Source organism: Lagopus leucura, unplaced genomic scaffold (genome assembly GCF_019238085.1).
Source record: "Lagopus leucura isolate 7727_CA_CO unplaced genomic scaffold, USGS_WTPT01 Super-Scaffold_702, whole genome shotgun sequence".
Classification (NCBI taxonomy): domain Eukaryota; kingdom Metazoa; phylum Chordata; class Aves; order Galliformes; family Phasianidae; genus Lagopus; species Lagopus leucura.
The window spans coordinates 382,630-395,064 of NW_024962254.1; the positions used below are offsets into that span (position 1 = coordinate 382,630).

Here is a 12,435-nt window from a genome sequence, read left to right on the forward strand (position 1 = left end):
AATAACATTATACTCAAATAGCAGTATAGAAACTGAAAACACCAAAGTGCTAATCATTAGACATTTCATATAAAATTTCACATGAACTTACTTGTTTTCATAGCTCTAACATTAAAGCAAAGCCAAATCAAACTTACTTTACAAACTTACCAGCTCTTTTATCCGTTTTCTATGTCTGCTGTGGGGATTGTTCAGATGACTTGTAAGATCAAATATAGTTGGCACAGCATTATCTCTTAAAACTGTTCTGTAAGGGCTCTGTAAAGACATCCAGATTAGTGTTGTCTCTGGGAAGCAAGCATAGTCTCTGAAATTCTGTGTTTTTGGGGAGGAAAAAAAGCACAGCCTCTGAAATGTTGTGGGTTTTGTGTTGTGTGTACAGTGAGCATCACCTATGAATTTCTGTTGGTTTTGTAGAAAGATTTTTTTTCCAGTTAATTATGTTCATTTTCTGATGCATCAAAACAGACATATAGTTCTACTATGCAACACCCATTTTCAAGAAGACTGAAAACGAGAAGAGATGTTTAAGAAAATAAGTATAACCACTTTTTCCACCCCTTTATCTTCATATCACAGATCCCTGGTGCAGCAATTTAAAGTTATTTGAATATTATGATTATTTTTTAATAAATTTTCTGGATGTTACAGACACTGATGCATCAGAAAGAAAACACTTTGATCATCCTGAAGGAAAGCACATCTGTCAGATGAAGAAGAGGAAGGCTTCTAGATGATCATATAAATGTTTCCAGCAGTTAAAATGTTTTAAATAGAAATTTAAGTTCACAGTATATGCAAATATACATTGTCTAAATTGAACTGTTTCCATCAAGAACAGACCTTTAACTGACCATGTTTAGACATGTCACTGGACAGAAGATTTCAAACAGTTTCATGAAGCTTCATTGCAGATCCAGAATTACTTCCAGTGGGCATTTTCTGTTTTGTTTCTGGGATGCTGCCTAAACAAAGACCCTGTCCTGTGTACTACCACTAGGAACTCAGTCTGACCTACATGTTTTAATTATTCTATATAATGAGAAGATCAATTCCGACTATTTCAGTCTAGAAATCAAAATTTGGTACAAAGCCACAAATCTATCATTTCCTACTGCTAAGTAAGCTGTTAAAAAAAATCAGCATCATCTTAATGAAGTAATAGCCTTCAATTCTTCATGCTAACAGGAAACAGTACCATGATTTTCGCTGGATAAAAAATAGCAGGAACCAAAAGCCTGACGGATACACAGAATGTTTAAACCTCTTGGCCACAGCTGAGGGCAACTGAACTGAACTGCACGATGTACACACTTCACTAACAGCACACTAATGATCTTCAATAATTAGAGGTATGCAAACATATATTCTTACACCCAGTAAACGTAAATAATGTTGTAATACACAGTGACAGTAAACAAAATGAACAGTTTTGCACGAGGAAAGAACTGCAGTGAAGACCAGAGCTAGACAATCATTAAGCCAGCAGAAGCAGTTCTGCATTTCTTATCCCAAACTGCTTGCTTCCACCTCATCCTTTGCCAGTACAGACATCTGCAAGTCTGTACAGTACCCTGGGCCACAACAACAAGGTCAGTTAGAACTAAGATTTATTTTCCCAGAGACCCAGGAGATCAAAGATTAAATGCAGCAATCTGATTAAAAAGAATCTTAATCACGTTCTGCAAGGTGCAATAAACAAATGCTTGGTTTTACTCACACTTCTACATATCATCGAGGTCTCAAAATGCTTAGCGCACAGTCTGTAGTGCTTGTTGAGTTGATCTGGAGTTTTATCTTCTAAATCTGCCCTTCGACAGTTCTCTACCCATCTTTGACACCTGCATGTAAGCAGAAAATGTTAGCTAGTTTTAAGTTTAAACCAAATGCCCTACAGTTTCAAGCTTGGCTCATAATCAGTTTGCAGTGAGCCCTGCCCTTCATGAAAGGCCGTAAAGAATCAAAAGATCTTTCAAAAATCTTTTATCCATTTGCTTACCATTCAGTATCACCCAGGCAGTCACTACTACCAATAACGGATGTAACTTAGTCAGCTTGTACTTCCCCCAATGGGGTCGATGCAACCGCATTTGAGCAGCATAGAGCATCCACTCTCCATGTTTGGCCCCTCACTGCAAGAAGGATATTGAGGGCCTGGAACGTGTTCAAAGGAGGGCAACAAAGCTGGTGAGGGGTCTGGAACACAGACCATATGAGGAGAGGCTGAAGGAGCTGGGAATGTTCAGCCTGGAGAAGAGGAGGCTCAGGGGAGACCTCATTGCTCTCTATAACTTCCTGAAGGGAGGTTGCAGTGAGCTGGGGGTCGGCCTCTTCTCTCGTGTCATTAGTGATAGGACCAGAGGGAATGGTTTCAAGCTACGGCAGGGGAGATTCAGGCTGGACATGAGGAAGTATTACTGTTCAGAAAGGGTGGTCAGGCACTGCAATGGATGCCCAGGGAGGTGGTGGAGTCACCAAGCCTGGGGGTGTTCAAGCAAAGGCTGGATGTTGTGTTGAGGGACGTGGTTTAGTGGGAGCTGTTGGGAATGGGGGAACGGTTGGACTGGATGAGCTTTTAGGTCTTTTCCAACCTTGGTGATTCTATGATTCTGTGATCCAGTAAAACTCATCTACTATTTCATTTGCTCAGTAAATTATATGTGTAAGTTAAGAAGATTCCAGCAATCATTAATATCTCAGTATTTAGAAGTTCAAAATAAGAACAAGTCCCACAAAGACAATTCTCTGAAGGAACAGCGTTGTAATGGACGTGCACCTTGAGGCACCACAGACTCACCACATACAGTAACAAACGTTACTGTAATCTGATAGAAGGTTTATTATTGATAATTCTATCTGTGTAATGAGGTTACACAAGCTCCTACTTCTCCTAGGCCAAAACCCTCCCCAAACTAACTGAAGAAAGCCAGAAATAGCTACATTACCAAGAATCACAATGCTATCTCAGTAATCCTACAGTAAAAATGAGAAGGAACTTTCATTCTCAATGACTTCTTTTACAACACATCACTTTGCTACATACTTCTCAGCTTTTCAACTTAGATTTCTCTCTCTCCTTGTTTTTTTAATTGGCACTTGGAACAAAAAAGTAACAGCAGCAACAAGAACCATAAAACAGGAATCATTTCTAATAGATTATTCTCATAGATTCACAGATAACATCTTTTATTAAAATAAAAACACTTCTCTTGCTCAGCCTTTTGGCAGCATAGCAGAACGCTCTTCCTTTAACCACACAGCATAAAGAGGCTTTTTTACATTGGAGAACTTTAAGATGCAGGCCATATTCAGTCCAGCTCTAATACTTCCTAAGCAGGTGTTCCAATTACCAAACAATTAAGGGCAATCATATCGGCTGTCGCAAAGGCTGATGAGACTCCTGATAGTGAATGGAGAATGCTTCAGTCCAGACGGGTGGTCAGAACAAGAGCCTGACCTTACATGCTTTTCTCCACTGACTCAGGGTGGCTGAGGAAGACCACCACAGAGCAAAGTCAAAGCCTCCTGCTTTATGATAGCTCTTCTGAATCACCTCCTAGCAAACACAGGAACAAACTGGTGGCAGCAATGGCACATATACAGCACATACATCAGAGCTGGCATACAGTTGTCAAAGCAGTCAGCCCAAACCCCTCTATCTCCAACATTGCTGCCATCCAGAAAACAAGTTAAGTACATACTAGTAGAAGGTAGGCACCATATCAGACTCTTCAGCAACATCAAAAGGCACCACAAGCTTCTCAGAAGAGCCATACTGGGAAAAAGAGTTGCACAAAGATAAAATTACCAAAAGCTCCTCTCCTTTCTTGTTTTCTCCCCTGGTTACATAAAGTCAGCTGTGGCTGCCACCTTCTGTGCTGAAATCAGCTCCTGAGTAAATGATCTTGGCACAAAGAGCCTGAGTTTGTGGCACCAAGCTCTTCACCCACTGGAGCATAAGATCTGTAACTGGAGCCCTAGGCATCTATGGAACTTCAGTGGCAAAGACTGGAGTGTTGGTATTTTGTCAGGTGGCCACACAACTAAAGGGAGATGGTAAATGTTAAGAGTAATAACTGACTGTCATCAGTTAGTGACTCACAAGTAAGCCATTCCTACAACCATAACTGAGATTCAATTCCATGGGCACCTCTTTTTGCAAACATTAATTTATGCTGTTCAACTCACTGTAGCTGACACACATTTTTTCCAAAAGACCTTTACGCTTCCACAAACGATGGCTGATAGTAAATACATTAAGAAGTTTTAAGTATTTCAGTTTTAGTTTATAATTCCAGTAACTGCACATTTCTGGACTTCTTTCTGACATGCTACAACGGCAAATGTTAAACCAAAGCTCCTTTCAATACAGAACTTATGAACCGAGAAAGGTATTTTCTTTACACAATAAACAGAATCACACAGAATCACAGAATCAAAAGGTTGGAAACGACCTGCAAGATCATCTAGTCCAACCACCCTCTCATTCCTATTAGTACCACAAGCTACTAAACCATATCTCGTAGCTCTATCATGTATTAAACTATCATGTATTGACCAGCTTTGAGTAACTTGACAACATTCAGATTTTCCAGCAAGGATTCCTTACAAATTATGCCTGAAGCTCAGACAGCACCAAAACCCAATTTTGCAGAAAACACTTCTTCCTTATATCCAACCTTAATCTGCCCTTCTTTAATACGAAATCATCTCCCTTTGTCCTATTCCCGTGAAAGAGCCTGTTCCCTTCTTTCTTACAGCCCCGTTTTAGATTCTGACAGGCTGCTCTCCCTGGAGCCTCCAGGCTGCACAGCCCCAGCTCTCTCAGCCTGTCCTCATGGGAGAGGTGTTCCATCCCTTGGATCATTTTTGTGGCCCTCCTCTGGATATGCTCTACCAGCTCCATGTCTCTCCTGTACTGAGGACTCCACATCAGGTCACAGTACTCCAGGTGAGGTCTTACAGCACAGAGCAAAGGCACAGGACCACCCCCTTGCCCTGCTGACACTGCATTAGATGCAACCCAGGATACAGTAGGCTTTCTGGGTTGTGAGGACACACTGGCTCACGTCCAGCTGCCATCCACCAGTATTCCTAGGTCTTTTCAGCAGGGCTGTGCTCCATCCTTACATTTCCCAGCTTGTACAGATAGCAAGAGTTGCCACGAACCACGTGCAGATTTGCAATTGGACTTATTGAACCTCATGAGGTTCTCCTGGGCTCACTGCTTAGCCTGTCGAGATCTCTCTGGATGGCATCCCATCCCTTGGACACGTTGACTGCACCACACAGCTTGGTGTCGCCCGCCAACTGCTGAGGGTGCACTCGATCCCACTGTTGATGTCAGTGATGGAAATGTTAAAAAGCACTGGTTCTCACCACCATTTTAAGCCACTGACCACCACTGATCTTGCAACCAGTTCCTTGTCCATCAAACAGTCCATGTATCAGATCCATATCTTTCCAACTTGGAGAGAAGGATGTTATGGGGGACTGTGTCAAAGGCCTTACTGAAGTCCAGATAGATGACATCGGTGGCTCTTCCCTTGTCCATTGTCACAGCTAGGCCATCATAGAAGGCCACAAAGTTGGTCAGGCAGGATCTGCCCTTAGAGAAGCCAAGCCAGTTATCCTGTATCACCTCCCAGCCTTCCACGTGCCTTAGCACAGCTTCCAGGAGAATCTGCACCATGATCTACAGTGGGACAGAAGTGAAACTGACAGGTTGATTTCTACATCTAAATACGTCTTACTTCTCACTGCACTTTCCATGGCCTAAATCAACTCATGCAACTATTGCTTTACCAGCGCACAGATTCTGCTTGGAATTTGGAACTTGAATACCTCACCACTTTTGTTGCTTAGGATGCTCTACCATTGATCACCAACTCACTGACAGCTGCTTGTCACAAAGGTTGCAAGTCTCTGGATGCAGTACTCCAGATGGGGCCTCACGAGTGCAAAGTCAAGAGAGACAATGACCTCCCTTGCTCTGCTGCCAGCCCTCTTTTGATTCAGCCCTGGGTATGGTTGGCCTCCAAGGCTGCAAATCACACTCAGTTTAATGTGACCCGGGGTACTGTTAGCCCTCTTGGCCACAAGAGTACACCGCTGGCTCATGGACGACCTGTCATCCACCAGGATTCCTATGTTCTCTGCAGGGCTACTCTCAATGAGTTCTTCTCCTAGCCTGTATGCCTATACAGGACTGCCCAGACTCAAGTGCAACACCTTGCAGTTCGCATTGTTGAACCTTGCTTGGTTCATGTGGGCCTACTTTTTACGTCCATCCAAGTCCTTTCTTTCTGTTGTGTCAACTGCACCACTCAGCTTGGTGTCATCAGCAAACATTCTGAGGGTGCACTCAAACCCATCACCTATGTCACTGACAAAGATGTTGAACGTCACTGGTCCCAAGTCAGACCCTTGGAGGACACCACTCCATGACCAACTTCAATTGGGACATAGAGCCATTCACAACCTTTCACTTCACAGAATCACAGAATGGCCAGAGTTGGAAGGGACCTCAAGGATCATGAAGCTGCAACCCGCCTGCCACCAACCTCCCCATTTAATACTAGACCAAGCTGCCCAGGGCCCCATCCAATCCGGCCTTGAACATCTCCAGGGATGGACGGGGTATCACAGCCTCTCTGGGCAGCTGTTCCAGCACCTCACCACTCTCTCTGTAAAGAATTTTGCCCTGACATCCAACCTAAATCCTCCCTCCCTCATCTTCAAAACATTTCCCCTTGTCCTGCAGTTATCAACCCTTTCAAAGAATTGATTCCCCTCCTGTTTGTAGTCTCTCTTTAGGTACTGAAAGGCTGCAATGAGGTCACTACTTAACCTTCTTTTCTCCAGACTGAACGAGCCCAGCTCCCTCAGCCTGTCTTCATAGGGGAGATGCTCCAGTCCCCTGATCGTATTTGTGGCTCTCCTCTGGACCCTCTCCAACAGCTCCCTGTCTTTCTTGTACTGGGAGCTCCAGACTTGGACACAGTACAGCAAATGGGGCTCCACAAAAGCAGAGTAGAGGGGGACAATCACCTCCCTGTCCCTGCTGGCCACCCCTCTTCTGATGGAGCTCAGGGTTCCATTTGCTTTCCAATGTGCAAGAGCACACTGCTAGCTCATGTTATGTTTTTCATCCATCAGGACCCCCAGGTATTTCTCTGCAGGGCTGATTGCGACCATCCAACCAATTCTTTATCCATTCAATTGTCTGGGCATTGAGCCATTCTGCCATTTATGAAATGACTGAGACTGGAGACACTCCAGGGTCCTCCGAACCCAACCCTGCCCCAGCAGAGCCCCCTACAGCATAGCATCCAGAGGGGTTTTGAGGGAGGGCACTTCAAAACCTCTCTAAGCACCACTTGGCATGGAATGGGCTATTGATGAGCACGGGACACCTGTCAAAGCAAGGCATCCTCAGAGTCAAGCAACCCTTCACTCCCTCACACCCTAGCACCCTCTCACAGTGCCGTTCAGAGGCAGGAACGCCCTCCCTCACATTCCTCTTACATCCAACCTCCCCCCACTCCTCACAAACACAACCCCCACATGCAGGGGTGCAGCGGGAGCAGCGAACGGCCGCCTCGACGCATGCGCAGCAGCGCTCCCGCCTCCCGCCGCGGGCCGGAGGGTCCCGCAGAGCCCCGCCCCTCGGGCACCACAGAGCGGGCGGCCGCCGCCAGGAGGAGAAGCGGGCGGCTCCTGACAGTGAAGCCTTCCCGCCTAGGTGAGGAGGAGCACGGAAAAAAGGAGGAGGGAGGGAGTGAGCCGCCTCCCAGCCGGGATGTCAGGCCGGGATGCGAGGGGAGAAGCGAGGCCCGGTGCCCGCTCCCTCCTCCCCGCCGCTCCCCGGTTGTCTTTCCCGATCTGGGCTCTCACCTGACCGGGTCCCGGGGAAAGCGGAAGAAGGCCAGGTCAGACTGCGTGCTCTTGCGGGTGCAGTTGGGGGCCGCGCAGAAGTTCGGCATGGCCCCCCGGATCGGTGGGGCTGCCCCTTTAAATCCGCCGAGCCGCGGGGGGGGGGAGGGGGGGATGTGGGGAGGAGGAGGAGGAGGAGGAGGAGGCGGCCGGGGGGGAGGGAGGGAGGAGGGGTAGGGGGGGGGAAGCGGCTCCACACTGCTGTGAGCGGCCGGGAGGATTCACCGCCACCCTCCGCCGGGAGCAAGGGCCGCCTCCTTCCCACAGTGCACCGGGCCCGGCCGCTCGCAGTGTGCATGCGCCATGTGGAGCCCGGATGAGAGGTGCGCATGCGGGCTGCTGGCGGGCCCTTCTGGCTTCCCGTCGTAGGGAGAGCGCGGGAGGGCGGCGCGCCTGCGTAGTGAGGCAGCCGCAGGGAGCGTGGCGCATGCGCAGAGCTGGGAGTGGGGTGAGGGGGCATGGTGTTTCCCGCCTTTTCTCCTGAGGGTATGTGAGGTTGGCAGTATGCAGGGAGGAAATAAGCCATTAATAAATTGTTCATTAGTGTTCAAATTAGTAGTGCCAGGAACCCGAATCTCCCCAGTTTCCGTTGTGAGAGTGCGTGAGCAAAGGAGAAAGTACGTGAAGCAGAAGAACAAAGGGCTAAGATCCTTTATTTCATGGTAGAAAGAGTTGTGCATTGAGGAGAAGCATTTACCTCATAGACACAACTTTAAGATCTTATTAAGATCACTAAAGTGATCGTATGAATTGTACAGCCCATTTAAATAACATCTGTGTGATACTCAGTATATTTAACCTGAAAACAAGCCTCAGTTACAGAATAAAGCCATAACCTTTTTCTTTTGTGTATTCTGTTTGGCTCTTCAGGAAGGCAGTAGCACGGACTGAATGGATATTAAGACAAACCAAGAGCTGGGCATTGAGTGTTGGAAAGTAATCGAAACAAGGAGCGTACCTGCTCTGAAGACTTCATCTCTCATTGGCAAAAACAGAATTGAGTTTGGAAAAAAAAAACAACAACAGAGTAAAAATTTGAAAAGTTAAGAGGATAGAGGAAAGGTTCAGACATGAAATGTGTTCTGCTCATAGCGAGAGAAAGCACAGCCATTCTGAAAAGCATATATGACGTCCAGCAAGAGTTGTTAAAATGCAGTAGTTCTCCTTTGCTATGGACATCTCTTATAGAGTTTTGAAGACACACAGCATTCTGACAGATAAATGTGATGGGATTTTGGAAGCGTAAGCTAAAGAAATAAGCAAAGTATTTCAAACCAGTTTATTAAGTTTTTTAAAAAAACTCGTTTGGTTCCTTTTGGGTGGCCTTAAAGCTTTTTTATTTTTTATCCAGCTTTTTTTTTATTTGGTGTGAGAAGAATTGTCTGTTAAATAAGGAAGCCTTATTAACAAGTGCCCTTCAAACTGCGAATCTCAAAGTACATCTCATTTGGACTGATAAAATAGCATGAGTTTATGTGATGTTAATTCCTTACCAGAATTTTGGCTATGCCATTTAGCTCTATTCATACTTTTTGAGTAGTTTCAGCTGAGGCTGAAGATGTGTTTAGCTGTACCTAATTGCTCTCATTGTCTAGACAATCATCAACATTTATATCCAGTGAACTGTGTAAGGGAATTAATCAGATCAGAAATAGCTTTTTTTGATTCTTAAATACACAAATTTATCTCAGATAGATTAGTTTTAATTCAGGTTAATTTGTTTGATTTGCTTTGCAGATTGCATGAATGCTCATGCTGATGTAGGGAAATACACAAGAGAGCAGGATCATTTTCAATCACAGTAGTGGTTTAGCAGCATGACTGTGTTATATTAGCTTGAAGCTTCCTAATTTAAAACACTTTTAAAACCTGTTTCAGTATGAAAAAAATGCCTCTTTTCCCTTAACTAGTAATGGCAGTGCTCATATATTTTGCCAAGGATTGAAGGGCCCTTTTTCCCTTCAATACTGATCCATCAGAAAAGGGAATTGCGTGCAGAAATTAAGACTCCGAAAAGCCAAACCAGAAGACTACAGTGATATTAAAAATAAATTAACTGTGGTATATATTTCCCAATGACAACGTCTGATTGAAGTATCACCATACAAGAATGTTATAGCTGTTATTGTATTTTGTTTTTTTTTTAAACTATCCTCTGGGTTATTCAAATGTTGTTCACAACGTATTTCCAACCTTATTTGTATAACTGAATAGAGATCATGTGCTGTGTTAAAAGTGTTATGCAGGTAATCTGTATCATCCAGATAAATTATTAAAGGAATTCTGTCTGTTCATATGTGTTCATGTGGATTTTTAATTGCTTTATTTCACCACTGCTGAGGTCAGATGAACTCTAGCACTTTACGTAGCATTGTAGTGGTTGCAAAATAATCTCTTTAATGTGCTCCTGGAATGAATGGGATGTCTCTTTCACAGGCTGCATCTTAGTATGCCTTTATTTTCTAATAGCATTCAAATACGATTGTGGTGTTCTGTAGGTTTCCTGTTACCAAAATTTTATTTGCAAGACAGTATTTAAAGTCTAATATCCTTTAATGAATTTCTGTTACGTGGTCTGTTGCAAGTCATATGGCTTGCAATATATTGTTGTTGGGATAACTGTCAGAACTAAAAATGTCAGTTTAATCCCATGGATGTCTGTATATGTTTGTATCTGCGTCCCTGCTGAAACGTGATGAAATTTGCAATGACAGGATGAAAAAAGCAGTGCTCATGTTAAGAACTTGCCTATAGTTCTGGAGGATTGAAAGGCAAAGGTGGGGAATAACGTTGTACAGTACATGAGAGGACCTCTGCAAATGCATTTTGAAGTATGCAGTGCTGGTGACCAATGTGCAGCTGAATTGTGACTCTAAGTAATGCTGCATTCTGGCTCCATCCTGGTGGTTAACTTTTTGCAAATGAAAGTTAGTGAAAACCTTTGAGGATCATCAGGCGAACTCCCATTGTGTTGTCCCCGTTTTACTGGGATCTTTTATTTCACAGAAATCATGGCTGATTCAAAGAATGCTGGTTCTTGCAGGTTTTGTATCAAGTCTGCACTGAGAGAAAGCAGGACGATTGGCTTTGTGCCACTCAGCTTTTATGCAGGGGTACAATCTGTGTCAGTCAAGGTCGGCCCAAACAATGTTATTTATGCACTGGCATAGCTTTCCAAATGACCTATCCTAAGTTAAAAACTGTCTGCCTTCTGGATTACTGCTATTCCTCCCTTCATGGGAAGCAGCTTTCTTAATTATAAGCAGTTGTTGCAGTTTCTGAGAAGTTCCTCCAGCCAAAGCAGACGATTACCTCCTGTGCTGCTCTGTGGGCAGCACATGCTAGCAGAGCCATCTCTAGCTCTGGCACAAATTCACAAAGCAGCAACCTAACAAATTCCTGTCCATCTGCCCATTTGGAGGCATTCATTTATAGTTGGTGATGCTAACCTTAATTTACAGTCCTTGTTTCCTCAATCCATTGCCTTGGTTATACAATATATTGATATGAGCATTCAGAGAGAAAAGCCTTTCAAAATACAGACGTTAGCTAATCAGGCACTGCCAGTCAAATATTTAATATGTGTACAGTAAGCTATATTCCCATTTCATCATGTTCTTTTTTTTCAATATCACCATAAAAGACTTTCTGTATACATTTTTTTTTCACTTATACGATCGTCATTTATACCAGCATAGAGCTGGAGAACACAAGACATCTTTTATTCTTCCTGTGTGCGTGCCTCAACCCAGGAGCAGCAGGCAGTCTGTGTGCATGGTATCTGGTCATGTTAAGAGAATCCTCTTGAAAAGTACATGCTTTTCCCAAAATTTCAGGGACGACTGCACAGTGACAGAGATGTTACTCATTACTCCAGTTTGCAGACACAGCACCAGCTTGCTTTTCCATTGGCACACTTTTATCCTGCAAAAATACGGTAAGTGTTCAGAAAAATAAGATGAGGAAATGCCTGCTTTCATTGGCCACCTAGGTGTTAAAATCTTTAATTATTTTTCCTATTATCACCTTAGCTGCTTTTGTTGTCTGGTCCCTGTATAGTGATCACAGCTATGCAATCCATTGCTGCCCCAGCATGCATTTTTAGCACTTTTAGCAAGTTAAAGTGTAATGACATCTTTGATCCTTTTCCCATGCTTTCTGTTTTGGGAAATGCCTTTGCTTCCTTCTCAGTGCATTGTTAACCAGTATTATACATAACAAAGAGAACAGAGGTATGCATCTGTCTCCCTGAATCACAGAAGCCTCTGACTTTAAGCTGCTCTTTGACATGCCTCAGAATGACACAATGGAGTGGGTTTTTTTTAAATATTGTTTCAGGTTATATAATCAAGCTTTTGCCTCCCTGTAGTGTTTAAATAGATGCTTGACTCCAGCGGTGTTTCCAAGCATTAGGTTTCGCTGAATTTAGCTACTTTCAGCACTGAATTTCTTTCCATTTGCAAAATAGATAGAGGTTTTAAATATACACGTATTACTTAA

The 12,435-nt window shown here is 43.9% G+C and overlaps 1 protein-coding gene and 1 long non-coding RNA gene across 5 annotated transcripts in view; one reads left to right on the plus strand and one right to left on the minus strand.

The window, feature by feature from the left end:
• The window catches only part of THAP12 (THAP domain containing 12), a 52,613-nt gene extending 44,579 nt beyond the window's left edge, over positions 1-8,034 (minus strand). For all 4 annotated transcript variants that reach the window (XR_006177310.1, XM_042862499.1, XM_042862501.1 and 1 more), the window contains exons 1-3: positions 7,897-8,034; positions 1,721-1,841; positions 151-258 (exon numbers count right to left, since the gene is read on the minus strand). Coding sequence is in view for 3 of the 4 variants with exons in the window: in XM_042862499.1 (XP_042718433.1) it covers positions 151-258; positions 1,721-1,841; positions 7,897-7,985 (318 nt within the window). In the remaining variant the exon portion in view is untranslated. The remainder of the gene's footprint in view (positions 1-150; positions 259-1,720; positions 1,842-7,896) is intronic.
• Positions 7,644-10,229, plus strand: LOC122175092. Its single transcript, XR_006177311.1, has 2 exons — positions 7,644-7,931; positions 8,806-10,229. It is a non-coding gene; the product is annotated as an uncharacterized LOC122175092 (long non-coding RNA).
• Positions 10,230-12,435: the final 2,206 nt, after the last annotated feature.